Raw genomic sequence first — 17954 nt, 5'->3', positions numbered from 1 at the left:
ATTTTATTTTTCAGAGCAGTTTTAGGTTCACAGCAAAATGAAGCAAAATGTAGAGAGAGTTCCCCATACCCCCTGTTCCCACAGCCTCCCCCATAACAATGCACCACAGTGGTTCAGTTGTTACGGTTGAACCTACACTGACACATCCTTATCTCTCAAAGTCCATAGTCTACATTAGGGTTCCCTCTTGATGTTGTACATTCTATGGGTTTTAACAAATGTATAATGACTTATTTCCTCCATGTCACTATTTCTTTTTTTTAAAAATATATTTATTTATTTATTTATTTTTGGCTGCATTGGGTCTTCATTGCTACACGCGGCTTTCTTTAGTTACGTCGAGCAGGGGCTGCTCTTCCTTGCGGTGCACGGGCTTCTCATTGCAGTGGCTTCTCTTGTTGCGGAGCACGGGCTCTAGGCACGCGGGCTTCAGTAGTTGTGGTGCGCAGGCTCAGTAGTTGTGGCTCGCGGGCTCTAGAGCACAGTCTCAGTAGTTGTGGCTCACGGGCTTAGTTGCTCTGCGGCATGTGGGATCTTCCCAGACCAGGGCTCGAACCCGTGTCCCCTGCATTGGCAGGCGGGTTCTTAACCACTGCTCCACCAGGGAAGCCCCATGTCACTGTTTCTAATTTAATTCCATTGTGGTCTGAGTGCATACATCATATGATTTCTATTCTTTCACGTTTGTTCAAGTATGTTTTATGGCCCAGAATGAGGTCTGTCTTGGTGAATGTTACTTGTGAGCTTGAGAAGAATGTATAATCTGCTATTGTTGGATGAAATAGTCTATAGATGTCGATTATTTGGTGCTGTTAATAAGTTCAACTATGTCCTTACTGATTTTCTGCCTGCTGGATCTGTCCACTTCTGATAGATGGGTGTTGAAGTCTCCAGATCTAGTAGTGGATTCATCTCTTTCTCTTTGAGGTTCTGTCAGTTTTTGCCTCATGTATTTTGATGCTCTTTTGTTGGCTGCGTACACATTGAGGATTGTTGTGTCTTCTTGGAGTATTGGCCTTTTTATCATTATGTAATGCCACTCTTGATGCCTTGTAATTTTCCTTGTTCTGAAGTCTGCTCCGTCTGAAATTAATATAGCTACTCCCACTGTCTTTGGATTAGTGTTAGCATGCTATATCTTTCTCCATCCCCTTACTTTTAGTTTATATGTGTCTTTGTATTTAAAGTGGGTTTCTTATAGACAACGTATAGTTGAGTCTTGTTTTTTGATCCACTCTGACAAGCTTTTAATTGATGTACTTAGACCATTAAAAATGATGAAAAGAACATGGACTTCAGAGCTAGACAAAATGGCTTTGTGTTCTGGATCTTCAGTTATCAGCTTTGGGACCATGAGCAAGTTACTGTTAACCTTTCTGAGCCTGGTTTTCTTGTCTGTAGGATTATCTCTTTTCATATAGGATTGTTGTGAGGGTCAAGTGAAAAAGTATATACCGTGTTTAATTGATTCTCAGACCCTTATTTTTTCATACTTCAAAATCTTTGATGTCAGATTGTGTTAAAATTGATATTGTTTTAGCATTGTATCATATCTTAATTGGAAGCTTTTTCTTTCTTAGTGTTATGTAAAATAATGGTGCATCTTACAATCATTTGTGTCAGGCAGCTATCCCACATTAATGTGACTGCATAAATCCTAAACAAAAAAATATAAATCGAACCTAGCAGTATATAAAAAGAGATATCTATCATAACTAGATGAGGTCAGGAATATAAGATTGGTTTAACATTAAAAATTTAATTAATGTACCTTCTCACATTAACAAAATGAAGGAGAAAAACCTACCTGATCATCTTAAAAAGGTAGGAAAAAATCATTTGATAAAATTCTGCAATCATTCTTGAGAAGAACTCTCAGCTAAATGAGGAATAGAAAGGAACTCCTGTAACATGATAAAGGATATTTATGAAAAACTTAGAGCTAACATTATACTTACTGGTTCAGTACTGAACGCCTTCTCCTAAAATTGGGATCATGTCAAGGATGTCTACTGTCTCCACTTGTGCCCAGCATTGTGCTGAAGGTCCTAGACAGTGCAAAAGAAAAATAAATAAAAGGCATAAAAATTGGGAAAGAAAAAGGAAAACTGTCTTCATTTGGAGATGACATGATTGTGTATTCAGAAAAGCCAAAGGAATCTACAAACTACTAAACTAATAAGAGATGTTATAGCAAGGTTAGAATACAAACTCTTTGGCTCTAAAGAAAATTTGAATTTTGGCTGAAACACTTTGTCTCGTTTTCTTGTCATGAGACACGTGGTGGTCTGGTGGTCTTTTGCGACCTTCTGTAACATAACTAGAGATGGAATTAAACTAATTTTATTATGTGTATTTTGCAATTATCCACCTTCCTGGATTCTGTAATTAGTTCGCATATTTCTAGCTGATTCTCTTGAGTCTTCCAGATATAAAATCCTATCATCTGCAAATAATGATTGCTTTTGTGTTTAGGGAAATGAAGGCTATATTATGGTCTTCACATAAGAGAACAGTATCAGGAGGATATGTAACTAAATATAGAAGAAAACTCCACTAACCATAGCTAAAGAAGTCAGGGCTTGTATGTCTCACATTAAAAGAAATCTGGAAGTAGGCAATCCATCCAGGGCAAGTGTAGTGATTCAGTGATGCCATCAGAGAAGCAGGCTTCTTTCTCTGTTTCTGCTCCATCACCATCAGCATGCTGGCTTTGTCTTTTCATTTACAGTACATCTGCCTCAATTCCAGCCAATCATGTCTGCATTCCACGCAAGCAGAGGGAGAAGACCAAGGGAGAAAACCAAAAGGCTTACCCTTAAAAGACTTCATCTTTTTAGTTAGGAAAACTCACATACCCAGGGGCTGTACCAGTACTGTGTCACACGGTCATCCATTGCTGCACAAGAGGGTGGAAAATTTAGTATTTTAAGCTGGTTTTGTTAGTAAAGATAAGGAAGGTAATGGATGCTGGGAGGCAACTAACATCTGTCAGGAGGACTAATAGTAATCTGGACTGTGAGAAGTTGGGGTAGTGGGATGAACTTTGCCATTAATTGTGTGTGTGTGTGTGTGTATGTGTGTGTGTGTACACAATCTCACTGGGTATTGATGGGATATAAGAGTTTTGGTTTTTTATTTATTTTAAACACTATTTTGTAGCTGGCCACTTAACTGAACTTCCTTATTTGCTCTGATAGGTTTTTAGTTGATTCTCTAGGATTTTCTTAATAGCCAATCAATGGAAAGCTCTTGGATTTCTTTTCAAATTCCTTTCTTTTTCTGTTTTCTTATTGTTTCTACTAGTTTCCTTATGTTTCCTTCATTCTTTTCCAAATTATCAAATTGGGTGCTTACTTTATTTTTGGATGGTAATTCTGTGTATATATCAGAGTAAAGTTAAACTATGAGACTAGAAGCAACTAAAATTTGGAAATGTTTGAGGTCTCAGTAGATTTCATCTCTTAAGATTTTTTTTTATTGTTGTTGTTTTTTAAATTTTTTATTTATTTTATTATTTTTTTGGCTGTGTTTGGTCTTCGTTGCTGCAGTGGGCTTTCTCTAGTTGTTGCGAGCGGGGGCTACTCTTCATTGTGGTGCGTGGGCTTCTCATTGTGGTGGCTTCTCGTTGTGGAGCACGGGCTCTAGGCGCGCGGGCTTCAGTAGTTGTGACACGCATGCTGTAGAGCGCAGGCTCAGTAGTTGTGGCGCGTGGGCTTAGTTGCTCCGCGGCATGTGGGATCTTCCTGGACCAGGGCTCAAACCCGTGTCCCCTGCATTGGCAGGCGGATTCTTAACCACTGCGCCACAAGAGAAGCGCAATCTCTTAAGATTTTTAATAAAAGCTGGCTATATGCTTTTCTCTTTTCAAAAGATGAGATATGTTATCAGTCTTCAACTTAACATTTAAGGGAAATGTCAGATTTTTTATTTAGTGAAATTACTGAGGAAAGAAAAGTTTTAATATTTCCATAAGCCACAAATCCCCATAGGCTTAAGGATTTTAATAAAATCCTATACTGTGTATACATAGAGTAGCTAACATATATATAATACTCGGTGAATAGAATTTCATAGTTTTTAATCCTTTTAAACAACGCTAAAAATGGTGTGCTAAATTCTTTGATACTCCCTCCTCCAGGAGGTGGAGCTTAATTATCCTCCCTTTGAATACAGTCCGAATACAGTGACTTGCTTCTAACGCATAGATCATGAAATGGGGATGGTAGCTTTACAGTGGAGAAACCTGGCAAACCCCACCTTAACCAGGGGATCAAGGTGAACTTCCCCTGTAATAAGTCACGGTGATACCATGTGTCCCCCGATATGAAGTAAAGAGAAAAGCACATCAGCTCTGTAGTATTCTCCAAAATCCATAACCCCAGTCTAATAAACCAACCCAGATTGAGGGACATTCTGCAAAATTCCTGACCACACTAGGCAAAAGTGTCAAGGTCATGAACTACAAGGAAAGATGGAGAAACTGTCACAGATGGGAGGAAACTAAGGAAGCATGACAACCAAATGCAATGCAGTGTCCTGGATTAGATCCTGGAACAGAAAAGTGACCTTAGAAGAAAACTGGGAAAATCCAAAAAGAAAACAGAAGTCTGTAACTGAGTTAATAGAATTAACTAAATGTTAACGTCTTAGTTTTGATCGTTGTACCGTGGTGATACAGGATGTTAACATTGGGAGAAGCTGGGTGAGGGTATTCGGGAACTCTCTGTACTACCATTGCAACTGTTCTCTAAAATTATTTCAAAATGAAAAGTTAAAAAGAAAGCAATTGCAAGTTTGCATGTTAAAGAAATTAAAAAAAATTTACACCTACCAAAAAATCGTGGAATGAACTCTGCTACTGTTACGTGAACAGATGTCTCTGGCTTTGAGGAAAGTTCAGTGAGTGGTATATGTGGCTTCCTCAGGGGCTGTGATCAAGTAATTGAGATGGTGGGCCTGGGAACACTGCGCTAGATGAAGGAAAAGTGCCTCCAGGGGCATCAGGGACTTTTAGGTGGAAGATGCGCGTGAGGAGGGCGAGTAAAGTAGCTTCATGAGTACGGGAATGAAGAAAAGCACTCTCAGGTTTTGTGGAGTGAGGTATTGTAAATGTAATTAACAAAATAAATGTTTTAAGTAAAGAAAAAACTGGAGTGCTGATAAATTCCTGATATATTAACCTTTTCTGCTTCAGAAATCTCTCTTTATTTTAAAGGCGATAAATCCTTTTTATTATTGTTCGTTGAATCATTGAGTAAAGGTATCAAATGTTAGTGAACTTCCTCTTCTCCTCTAGAAAAACTGACAACACAGGCCTAGTACGTTTTTAGAAAACCTTCAGTCCATGAGAAGTGCCCCTGAGGGGTTTTGTTGATATTTTTTTCCCCTAATTTTAAGTACGTTGTCTTGTAACTGTTATGTTTATAAAAATGGGATAAGCAAAAGAATAAACAAAAAGCCAGTCTTGCAGTAGTTCTCAACTAGGAATCAGGATGCTCGGATTATCATTTGACCTCACCAGTGCGTGCCTTTGGCTGCCAGGTGGAGGTTGTTCGAGCCTGTCTCTGCTGCCTCCAGGCTGGTGTGAGGTTAGGCAAGAAGGGCACTGGGCTCCCTGCTCTTGCCCTCTCATCTGTACGGGAAGGTAGCGAGGAAGAGAGCCAGTGTAACCCTGCAGCGTTTGCTGCATAGGAGGCTTTGGAGCAATAGTAGGAATGCTCATTGGTTCCATTTGTCACAGCAAACGAATGAAAAGGAACTCATCAGCCTGTGGTGCACTGGTGCTTGGAAAGGCTTAGAATCCCTTTGGAAGTTTTCAGATTCATCTTCAGACACAGCTTTGAAAAATTAATCCATGAGGTGTGGAAATATTTTCCAGCCCTTCACCTGAGATATATGGTTCTGTCAGTGTAGTAAGCTGAGAGAAAATCTCCTGTACTCAGATCCCTTGAATCTCCCAGGTTGCTCAGAGGCAGAAGTGCTTTTGCATCTTTAACGATGCAGCTGTTTCTTAAACTTCCTGAGGGAGAAGGCGAATGCTTTATTTACTCTGTCTTGGTTCTCTGCACTTATTCAGTCTGTTTTATTGTTTTTCATTAATTTTGGAATATTCTTAGCCATTATTTCTTTAGATGTATCTGTTGCCTTGTTTCCTACCCCTCTTCTGGAACTCCAGTTACAGCTACTGTAAGAACATTAGATATGGTTCTACAGTTCTTGGGTGCTCTGTTCTGTTTTCTTAAACTTTTTCTCTTTGCATTTTGGTTTGGATAATTTCTTTTTTATTTTCAAGTTCACTACAGTATTTCTTTCCTTTGCCATATCTACTGTGCTGATAAACCAATTGAAGAAGTTCTATGATACTATGTTTTTTACTTCTAGCATTTTCATTTGGCTCTTTTTCTTATAGTTTTCATCTCTCTACTGAATACTCCCGTCTGCCATCTGTTCATGTAAGTGGTCTGCCTTTTTTTACTAGCTCCTTCAACATATTAATTATAGTTAGTTTAAGGCCCCCATCTAGTAGTTCCAACATCTTGGCCATCTTTGGGTCTGGTTCTGCTGGTGGCTTTATGTTTTGACGGTGGATTGTTTTCTTTCGCATTTTGTTTCCGATAAATGTTGACTGAATGATGGACATTGTGTGTTAGAAAAACAAGAGACCTAAAGTAAATGTCATGTCCAGAAATGGGCAGACCTCTTCTTCTGTGAGCTGTTAGCATGGGAGGTTGACTCAGTCTAGTGTGTAATGAAGGTGGGTTTGGGTTTGTCCATTGCTAGACTTACCTCCAGCACCACACACTTCAGATGCTGCTGGTGGTCACCTTGTTCCTGTGTGGGGCACAAGGTACTAAGGTTTTTCTCAGAGTTCCAGCCTCACCCGCCACTTTCAGCAGGCCCTGCGCGCCTGTGCCACACAGGAGGCCTTGCTCCCGTCCGTGGGTCGACTTCCCTTGCTTGTGTGTGGTGCCGGGCTCGTGGTGGAGCAACAGGATTCTGTTCCCCTGGTCCAGCCGCAGTCTGGCAGGCTTGCTTGCTGGGGCCTTGGAGGTGGGGCTTTCTCAGCATTCTTGCTCCTCCCCCTGGGCAGCTAGAGTCTGCCCTCTGTCTGTGGGCGTCTGAGGTTGGAGGGAGTTTCCTGCCCCTCCCTTGGTGGTAGCTGACCTGTGCGCTGTATCCGTGTAGGAGCCTGATGTGAGCGAGTTCACCTGGTTGTCCTTCGGGGCAGATGGCTTTTGCGTCTGCCCCTGCTACCAGGGCAGCGTCCCTCTGAGTTGCTGGTGGGGGGTGTCCTGCTTATGTCTAGAACTTCCAAACTGCCCTACTAGCCCACACTCAGTTTGAGGAATTGGTTAAAACTTTAGCTGTATTTTGAGGCCGCTTTTACAGTAGCCACCCCTACCTTCTGTGCTTTTCCAAAGCTGACATAGTTTGAGTGTCCCATTGCTCCTGGATGTCACTCTTTGGAGTTTGGTTTCCCTGATTGCCTTATGACCATAGCTCTCCGATCGGCCCAAGACACGTTATGGTGTTAGTGGGGTATCTGGTGCCGTTTTCTCATTGTTATGGTGGATTCCATGTTCCCTTGTGGCTTTCTGCATCCTAAGCAGAAGCAGATCCTTTATGTTGTGACCAACCAGTGGGTGGGGGGTGGGGAAACAGAGCAGAATTGGGGCACCTACTGATCCACGGCTACATGTCGTTGTCGGGTGTTTGGACGGTGCTACCTCTTGGGATTTGGGACAGAGGCTTAGCTGGCTGGTTTATCATTTTATTTTGTGGTTTTCATTCGGAAAGTCCTTTAATGCACTAAAATGAAGCCTGTCGACGTGGGTCACATTCAGGAGGTTCTGATGGGAAGGGCATGTTGCACAGTCGGCTGCTGACTGAAGGGCACTGGAAAGCCGTCACTACTTTGGGAGGCAGATGCTCTTGGACCGCGAGGGATCCTGGGGTTCTTGCCCTTCTGTATAGTCTTTGAATGGTTGGATAACCTGTCCACTAGGAACAGACTTGCATGGCATAGTTTTAACAACCGTTTCTCTCTCTCGTGGTCTTTACGTGCGTAATATAAGGGCAACTTATAATCCCATTGCTGCCTTGCTGTTTCACCCAGAAACAAATTTTCCTTTTTTTCCCCTCAAATCCATTTCCTCCATCTTTTACCTTTTAAAATTCTGTATACAAGATGCGGTCATTATTATTAAATGATGGTCTTCCCCCTTTAAGGTCATGGGCTGGTACTTAGAAGATTTGGAAAGTCCCGTGAGATGCATGTGATGCCTGTGAGGGAGATGGATTTGTTCTTTCAACAAACGTTTGACTGCCCACTCCTTGACAGGCACTGTGCTAGGGGCTGCAAGACCAGTCGTGAGCAAAACCAGATGTGTTCCCACCCTCACAGTTTCCAGAGGAGTGCTGGCCTCTTCCTTGGAAGCTTAGAGATTCAGGTAGAAGGGGCATGTCATTGGTTGCTGTACTTTTCAGTATAAAGGTCTGTCACACTCGTACTTGGTTTATTTTTATTATATCTAACTCTGTTCTGTGACCAGTTGGATTTCTTTACTGGCTTCAAGAATTGAGATGAATGGAGTGTAATGTTGAGATCCCATTCTGTCTCTCCTCTACCCCTTCCTCCCTTCCTACCCCCAAACAGTGCTGAGTGTGTTCTAACATAAGTGACAAAGACCCTGAGGGGACAGGATGGATGCAAGTGTCGAGCAGAGAGCTAACGTGTTCTGATTATCTGTTCTGCACTGGCACTGGGCAGGGAGCTTTACAACCCTCATCTCACTGGATCTTCAGCTCCACGAGAAAGGTGGTGTGGTCTCCATCTCATATATTTCAAAAAACGGAGGGGTTAAGTCACTTAAAATTGTGCAAGGTACTCATCGCCATGGTTCTTTCTACCATGCTGTGCGGACTTCCTTTAAACACTTGTTATTGCTAATCCTGTTGGCTTTATGTTACTGAAAATCAAAGAAATTAAACCAAAGTAGCAGTTTCAATTTGAAGTATTTATTTGCTTAAGTTAGTTTTAAGTTGGCCCAATCCTTGCCCTTTGCTTTATGATTCTAATATTTGAAAGCATCATAGGAACTTTGTAGTTCTTATGCTTTGAAATATGCACGTTTTACAAAATTACCATGGTATCTGTTTAATGAAGAAAAGCTAAATGCTTTGTCGAACGTTATTGTTCTGACCATTTCATATGTGACTTACCTTTCAGTTGTGTAGATCCAGTGTAGAGTGCCTGGGGAATTTGCAGAGCTGTGGAAGAGTCCCTCATTTAAACTTTTCAGATAGGGATAAGCGTGGCCCCTGTTTTAGGGGGGAAAAACCCTCAAAACATAATAAGCATTTGCATTTGCTCACTGGATGGGAACACTGGTGCTTTCATGTATTGCCAGCATAGCTGAAAACTCCTTCCTCTCTGCCGAAAAGTGGCTGACGCTGAGTCCTGGAGGGGCTGTAAATTATGCCTTCTAAGCACTTCAAGGTGTTAAAGAGGTCCTGCAGAAATAATTAAGCCTGCAAAGTTCACTTATGCTCAGGCTGAGACACTTGAACTATGATTATTGGCAAAGCTTGCTTCCCTTCTGAGAGAAATTGTAATTTGGTGGACAGGGCTAGATGATTTGAGACACCTTAAATCAGAAGCTCTGTCCTACACTTGTGCAGTTGGCTGGTATTCTAGGTGGATTTGTTACCAATCATTGTTTCCTATAAATCCCCAAATGCTGCTGTCTCTGCTGTGATTCAATGTGAACGTAAAGCTTTGGAATGCTTAAGTTTGAGTGTGGTGTGATTTAAAATAAAAGAACCTACGAAGATGGACCCATTTGGGTAGAAAAGGAGGTAAATATTTAAGCTGTGTGTGTTTATGTGTGGGGCTCACGCTTCTCAGTGAATTTTCACTCCTTTCAGTTCCTTGGTAGAGGACCGTTTCCTGAAACTTACTGTGTGCTGGTACTCTTAATACTCTAGAATGGGGTAGGGAAAGGTCTGACTTTAGAGTTAGGATTCATGAGTGGTGACACTGCCACTTAACAGCTTTGTGTCTCAGTTTCCTCACATAAAAAATGAGATTTGCATCTGCCCCAAATAAGTGACAAACTGGTAATAAAGAGCAAATGAGACCATGGATACAAAAGTGCTTTGCAACAGGGAAAACATTCTAACATTTGCAAGGATACTAATAAAAGAATGCCAGTTTCCACACCAAAGGAATTCAGTCTAGCTGGAGAGAGAAATGCGATCATCCGAAATAGCAGCAAAACAGTGATAGAACAGAATGTAAGACACCTGACCTATAAGATAAAGGCTGTAAGTGCTGTGGTGTTTCACAGTAAGAGAAGATTGTTGATGTTGGGGACGCTCAACCTCAGTAAAGGTCTCACAGAGAAGATGGATTCTTTTAGGTCTCATGAACTGTAGGTATTTTGGCTGGATGATGGGAGGGAAAGCAGCAAGATGACTGAGCAGGAAGGAGATTGGAGTGAGTGGTGTGTATCTAAGAAGCAGCAGCAGGCAACCAGCAGGCCCCCAGGCTGTACCCAGATGGCCGACCACAGGACAGCTTAAGTCAGATGGCCTTGGAAGCTAAATCTGTTTCTGATTTTCTTTGAGTAGGAGAAATTCTCATTGGGATGCTTTGCCTTCTTCTTAATGTTAGTGGAAACAACAGTCATCATATAACTCAGAAGTTATCCTTGGCTTTAACTAATGAATAGAGGACTTGCCCAGGAAACAGAACCAAAGTCAGTAAGTCTGGACTAGAAAGTGTCTTTTTCCTCCACCTATTTCGGTTATGCTTCCAGTTTCTCATGCTAAACTTGGAAATGTTCGCCCCCTTGCGTAAGTCCTAACAGTCTCTGATTTTGAGTGGACTCGTAGGCTGAATGAAGCTGGCGAGGTCGTCTACACCAGCATCCTGCTTTCGTTAGGAACCGAGTTTAAACTCTGCTTGGATAAGAAACTGTCTTCTTTCAGAAGGCTCTGACACAGTAGCTGGTTTGGGAGTAACCCTCCTGTCAATAAAAGAAAAAGAAGTATAAGAGCTTATTGAAGTAGATGAAACAACAGTTCAGAGAGCAGCCCATGCAGTCAGGACTTGAGAGACAATTCCTGAGAGACAGGAGCACACTGAGGGGAGCTACTTGTTCACTCTGGCTCCTTCCCCGAGGGTGCTTCCTAATTCACAGCCCAGGGTATGGAGGCTTTGCAGAAAGCAGCAGTCCCACAGGGCTGACAGGTTGGAGTTAGGGGCTTCCAAAGTATCTGGGATTTGAAGAACAAAATCCTGGAGAAAGGGAACCACGGGCATATAGCAAAAAATGGGCGTGCAATCTTCCCTTAAGGTGTTTGCCAACTTCTGAGGTGCACACGATCAGAACAAAACTCTGAGAATCCCTGCAGAAAGAAACAGCTGGGAGCCTAACAAGCTCTGTAGCTATTTCAGCAACCATGTATAGTACTGATGAGATAAAGATCAGTGTTCAAGGCTGGCCAAGATGGAGGGGTCCTGGTAAATACCCCAGGCTTTAATTGAAGGCCCAGAAGGCCACACCTTCAGAGTAAGGGCAAGCTGAAAAAAGGTGGCCCTGACAAAACTTGAAACCAACCCCTGACAGGATTATAGTGGACTGCATTCTCTGTACCTGCCAGAAGAATATGTTACATTCTTAGGAGGAAGATAATCTGGATCATCCAGAACCTCTACAGTTTTTTAATACAGAATGTTGGCATCCAATAAAAAATTAAGATGCACGCTAGAAGTTGAAACCAAATGAACAAAATGGAGAGTAAAAAGATGATAGAAAGAGACTTACAGGTTATTCAGATATTGGGGTTATCAGTCGGGAACAAACAATGTTCAATAATATAGAAGAAGAGAAGGAGGATTTCCACAAAGTTTTGAAATCTTCTTTTAAAAAGTCAAATGGAAATTCTGCAACTGAAAAATATAAGAAGGGAAAGTAAGAATTCAGTACATTGGTTTAATAGCAGTTTAGACACACACACAAAAAAAGGATAAAGGATTATTGGACCGGAAGAAAAAGTAGTAGAAAATACCCAGATTGAAGCACAGAGAGGAGAAATACAGAGAAGAGAATAAGAGACTTATGGGACATGGTGAAAACATTTTACGTACATGTGTATTTGGAGTCCTAGAAGCAGAGGAGTGTGACAGAAGCAATATTTTTAAAAATATTGACTGAGAGTTTTCTAAAAACAGGGAAAGACATCAAATCATAGATTGGAGAAGCTCTCCAATCCTAGGTGGGATAAACACAAAGGGCCACACTGAGGTATATCTGTGAACCTCGATGAAACAAATAGAATGAGCATACACTTAAACTCAGCCATATCAGAAATTACATTAAGCGTAAATGGACTATATATACAATTGGAAGCCAAAGATTTTTGAATCGGATAAAATATTAAAAGCCATTTATATCCTTTTTATAAGAGACAATCCTGAGACAAGCTTTGAGGGCACAAATTTGAAAGTAAAAGTTTTGGAAGTAAACACACGCACACACATGTACGTGCACATGCGCACAGGCAGAGAAGAATCAATAAAGATAAAGAATATTGAAACAGTACTTAAAATCAACTTATTGTACTTTACAGTGGTAAAACATCTCATCAACGGCAAAATTCTCTTTTTTTAAAGTGCACATAGATCATTTACAAAAATAAGCTATGTACTGGGCCATAAATCAAGTTTAAATAAATTGCCAAGTTTTGAAATAACGTGTGTTTTCTGACTACAGTGCAAAGTAGAAATCAGTAACAGAAAGATAAATAGAAAATCCCAAAATGTTTGGAAATTAAACAGCATACTTCTAAATGACCCATGGGTTAAAGAAAGTATCACAAAGGAAATTAAAAACATTTTTCACCTAAATTATAATGAAAATGATATATAAATATGTGGGATGCATTTAAAATAGTGCATAGAAGTAAATTTATAGCTTTACATGTATGTATTAAAAAAGAAGAAAGATTGAAATATCTAAACTTCAACCTCAAAAAGCTAAATGCAGGATGAATTAAAATCCCCCAAAACAGAAGAAAGTAAAAATAAGAGCAGAAAGGAACAAAATAGAAAAAAAATGTAAGATAAAGAAAATCAGCAAAACCAAACATTGGTTTTTTGAAAAGATAATAAAATTGTTAAACATCCAGTAAGACTGATCAAGTACAAAGAGAAAACACAGATTATCAATATCAGGAATGAAAAGATGTGTATTACTACAGGTTCTATAGGCATTAAATAGGCATTGACGAACATTTAGTCCAATAAATTTAACAATTTAGGTAAAGTGAACACATTCCTTGAAAAATACTACCTGCAAAGCTGACATGAAAATGTGCGTAATCTTATGGGTATGAAAGAAAATTAATCCATGATTTAAAACCTTTACACGCCAAAAAAACACCTAGCCCAGATGGTTTTTTTGATGAATTCTCAGTCTTTCAAGGAAGAAATAATGCCAACCTTGCATAAAATTTGTCAAGGAATAGAACTTTTTCAACTTCTATGAGGCCAACATAACTTGACACCAAAATCTGATTTTAGTATTACAGTGTTGAGCAAAAGAGTAAACACTGTTTGATGCCATTCATATGAAATGCAGTAGTGGGCTAATAGAAATCAGAATAATGATTACTTTTTGGAGGGATGAGGTTCTGACTGGGGTGCTGGAATGTTCTATATCTTTATCTGGGAAGTAGTTATAAGAGTACTGAAGGTAGAAATTCATTGAGTTGTACCCTTAAGATCTGTGCACTTTATGTATGTTATATCAAAAAAGACTCTAAACTTGCTCTGGTTAAACACACTGATATTTCGTCTTAAGTATCATGTAGTTTCTCTTAAACTTAAATTGAATCCAGTGTGCGTTTCACGTGCTCACGTGCTATTTTGACTGCCTTGGTTAAATGCCCACTCTGATGGAGCTGGCCTTGAACAGCAGGGAGCCTTTGCCTTGGTCTCCCTCTTCTTCGGTAATAAGGCAATTACCCAGACCCAGAGTTGGCTGGGACGGAGCATCTAGTTCTTCACTCTCTTTGCTCACTTCACACAGTGTGGTTTTCTTCACAGGCACGGTGGTTCTGGGAAGCGTACTTCCAGTCAATCAAAGCCATTGCCCTGGCCACCCTGCAGATCATCAATGACCGGATCTATCCATATGCTGCCATCTCCTATGAAGACTGGAATGACCCTCCCTCCGTGGTAAATGAATTCCGGGGCGAGCCACATCAGGCCTGGGCCGGCTATCAGGATGGGATGATGGGAAATGTACTGAATTTGTAAAGGTTATTCGAATTCGAGCTTTCTAAGATGAGAGTTTGCTATCAGACTTGGGGCCGATAGGACCCGCTTAATTTTGAAATGATGACAAAAGCAAGAAATACCGAAGCAGCAGCTTCCAGTTTATTTTAAATGTACTTAGGAAGGCAGTATGTTTATTTATTACAGAAATAAATGGGGAGGCCTGGGTCTTGTTGGAAATGGAAGACTTCTGATGACTTCTGCAGTTGTGGTGCTTTGAACTCTTGAAAGGATTCTGTAAGCAACTTAATAACAGCTTATATTTTGAGCACTTCCCCTTGTGCTTTATGCTAAGTGCTTTCCACGGATTATGTCGGTTAACATTCAGACCCCTTGTGAGGAACATCCTCAGCAAAAGTGATTGAGAGGCGTTAGGGATCGCTCAGGACTTTGGCTGAGGCCCCTGGGTACTCCCAGCAGCGAGATGGTGTGGTCAGAAGCTGCTCACGGGGCTTCGTCCTTGCTTGCAGGAGTCACGAGGCACTTGTGGCCTTGCAGGGAGTGTGTCAGCAGCCACGGCTTCTTTCTCACTGAAAGTGCCTGAAGCTGGAGAACACCTGCCGTCTGGCTCACAGACCCTGAGGCCTCCACCTGAGAGCACTAGGGTCTTCTCCATGTCAGACTGAATCGTTACTCTTTCCGGCCGGCCGTCCTTGTCTCCTGACTCTACCTTCTCTAGATAGTCCTTTGTGCTGCCACCTGGTTAATCTTCATGTAGGGCCCTCCTTCCCTCCCTCCTTCCTTTCTGCCTTCCTTCCTCCCGCCTTTATTAAGTGGTTCCTATGTGCCAGGCACTGTGCCATGTGCTGAGAAGGCAGAAAAGGAAAGCAGGCCCTGCCCTCAAAGGAGCTCTCCACTAACTTGGGAAGCCAGCGAGGAAGGGTATTGTATGAGTAGTCCTGTACACCCTAGTGTATGGGGTGGGGCAGGCAGCGCTCCTGGATGGGGGTGGGCAGGACACTTCCTGAAGCGAGGGTGCCTGAGAGGAAGTAAAACGGTAACATCAAGTGAAACAACAGCAGACACCTTTCTGTCTTGCTTGAGGTAAAGTTTCCTTCTGTCTGTCTCTTCCCTTGAATCTGTTGCCAAAGGTAACCTTCCAGAAGGTTTCTATTCCTATATAAACCTAACTGTATAATCTTAGAACACAAATGGGATCATGCTATTCATAGTATTCTGTGCCTTGCCTTTTTCACTTTACTAATAGATCATGGGCTTACTTCCATTTCATTCTGTATAGGTATACTTCAGGTTTAAGGATGGCTGTATACTATTCCACTGTTCAGGTGTATCTTACATGCAAATCTATTTTCTAACAGTGATACAAGGGACATCCTTTCATATGTGTTTGCACATAAATGTGTGAGTGTATCTACAGAATTAATTCCAGCTGAGAAATTGCTGAAGGAATAAACACATTTTGAATGTTGATAGATATTAACAAATGGCCCTTTCAGAAGACTGTACCAGTTTATTGTTCCACCAGAAGCATTTTGGTTATTCTGGTTCTCCATGCCTTCAGTAACCCTGAGTACTTGAATTTTTGCTCAAGTGGAGGTTGACATCTCTGTCAGTTTCTCCCAGAATACAAATATAAATCCTATTTGTATTTCGATTGGTCACATTGAATTTTTAGATAGTTTTAGGCATTTATTCATTCAGTGGGTACTTACTGAGTGCCTGATATGTTCCAGGCAGTGTTCTTGGTACTTGAAATATGTCAGTCAACAAAGCAGAGGAAAATCCATGCCTTGGGGATTTACATTGCAGTAGATCTTGCCATCTGGAAGCAAGATTTGTCTTTCTGGTAGAATTTTAAAGTTTTCTTCATATAGGTCCTTCACAAGTCCTGAAAATTTTTTTCTTAGGTATTTTATCTTTCTTATACTCTGATAAAGGAATATGTACTCTCTGACATTGTCGTTTCTAACTTTTGTGTGAAGACATATTACTGGCTTCTGAACATAAATTTTGAAATACTCTTTTACTGAGTTCTGTAATTGTTTCACTTTTTAAACGTTGATTCTCTTGTGTCTTCTAGATACGCAATCGTATTTACAAATGCTAATTTTGCTTCCTTTTTTCAATATTTGAACCTTTTATTATCTTTCATCTAATTACCTTGGCTAGTAGTTCCAGAACAATGGTAAATGATTATCTGAGTGTTAAAAGGAGAAGGGCAGATGTTTCTAGTCAGGGAAAGAGGGCAAGTTAGGTTCCATCCAGAAGGACCGGCAAATTCAGAAGTCAGAGGGACAAGAGAGCATGGCGGTTTCAGGAACTTCGAGGGGGTCAGTGTGGCAGGAGTGAAGGGGGCTTGTGAGGGAGAAGCAGAAGGTGGAGCCTACAGAGGGCCCAGGACACCAAACACCTGGCATCTTTTTTTTTTTTTTTTTTAATTTTTGGCTGGGTTGGGTCTTCGTTGCTGCACGCGCGCTTTCTCTAGTTGTGGCGAGCGGTTGCTACTCTTTGTTGTGGTGCGTGGGCTTCTCATTGCGGTGGTTTCTCTTGTTGTGGAGCACGGGCTCTAGGCGTGCGGGCTTCAGTAGTTGTGTCATGCGGGCTCAGTAGTTGTGGCTCGTGAGCTCTAGAGCGCAGGCTCATTAGCTGTGACGTGCGGGCTTAGTTGCTCCGCGGCATGTGGGATCTTCCCGGACCAGGGCCCCAACCCGCGTCCCCTGCATTGGCAGGCAGATTCTTTAACCACTGTGCCACCAGGGAAGCCCACACCTGGCATCTTATGGAAGGTTCTGGAATGTTATCTGTGGGTGATGGGAGATCGCTGAAGTATTTACACAGGAATCATGTGGAGAGATTGTGTTTCGGGTCAGTCTGCCATCAGTGTGGAGGCTGGATCCGTTGTAGGAGGTTGAACCTAGAGGCAGGAGGCTGTTTCAGGAACCCAGGTGAGAATTAATGCAGGACAAATGTGAGTGATATTAGGGATCACTGACTAGCTGGCGGGGGGGAGTTCAGGAAGAGTGAGGAACATGGTGTCGTCTATCCAGATATGGAGTGCGGGTGCACGGGCGTCGTGGGCAAGGGCGGTGTTGGCATCCAAGCGCAGTCTGACTGCAGGGCCTGCCACAGTCCAGCTCCAGGCTGCCTTTCTAGCTTTATTTTCTTCTGTTGCCTTTCAGGGAGCACTAGATCTCTGGCAGCACAACTTTGTCCTTTCTGTGTTTGCTCCATGCTTTTCCTTCCCTGTGCCCTTGTGACTGTTAGTCCTTTCACTGAGATGCCTCTCTTTACCATTGTCTCTGGTCATCCACATTTTATCCGGATATCAGGGGCCTGCTTACATACCCCTTCCTCCATGAGGTTTTCCTATACCCCCAACTAAGCACGAAGTAATCTTTCCTTCTTGTAACTCTTAAAGCATATTATCTGTTTCTTTCCTATCACTTCACATGCATAGAAGTATAATTTCCTGTAAAGTTTTAAGCTTCTTAAGGGAATTTCTGAGTTATCTTGGTATTCCTCATAATACCTAGGACAATTTAATTCAGACAGGGAGCATACATGAAGGAAGGAGGGAGGGAGGAAGGAAGATCGGGCCCCCAGGTCTTGAGCCATCCAAGGCTCACTCACATGCTATTGTGACAGC

At 41.7% G+C, this 17954-nt stretch overlaps 1 protein-coding gene across 2 annotated transcripts in view; it reads left to right on the top strand.

Moving 5' to 3' along the window:
• The window catches only part of EXT2 (exostosin glycosyltransferase 2), a 120248-nt gene that overhangs the window by 34642 nt on the left and 67652 nt on the right, over window positions 1-17954 (top strand). Inside the window, exon 7 of one of the 2 annotated variants that reach the window (XM_067749323.1) lies at window positions 14117-14248. The exons of the other annotated variant lie outside the window; for it this stretch is intronic. Within the exon in view, the coding sequence (XP_067605424.1) occupies window positions 14117-14248 (132 nt within the window). The remainder of the gene's footprint in view (window positions 1-14116; window positions 14249-17954) is intronic. 2 annotated transcript variants of the gene reach the window in all.

This window comes from Pseudorca crassidens, chromosome 9, assembly GCF_039906515.1.
Source record: "Pseudorca crassidens isolate mPseCra1 chromosome 9, mPseCra1.hap1, whole genome shotgun sequence".
Classification (NCBI taxonomy): Eukaryota; Metazoa; Chordata; class Mammalia; order Artiodactyla; family Delphinidae; genus Pseudorca; species Pseudorca crassidens.
The sequence above is the reverse complement of the archived record's forward strand: the minus strand, read 5'-3'. Positions and strand labels throughout refer to the sequence as shown.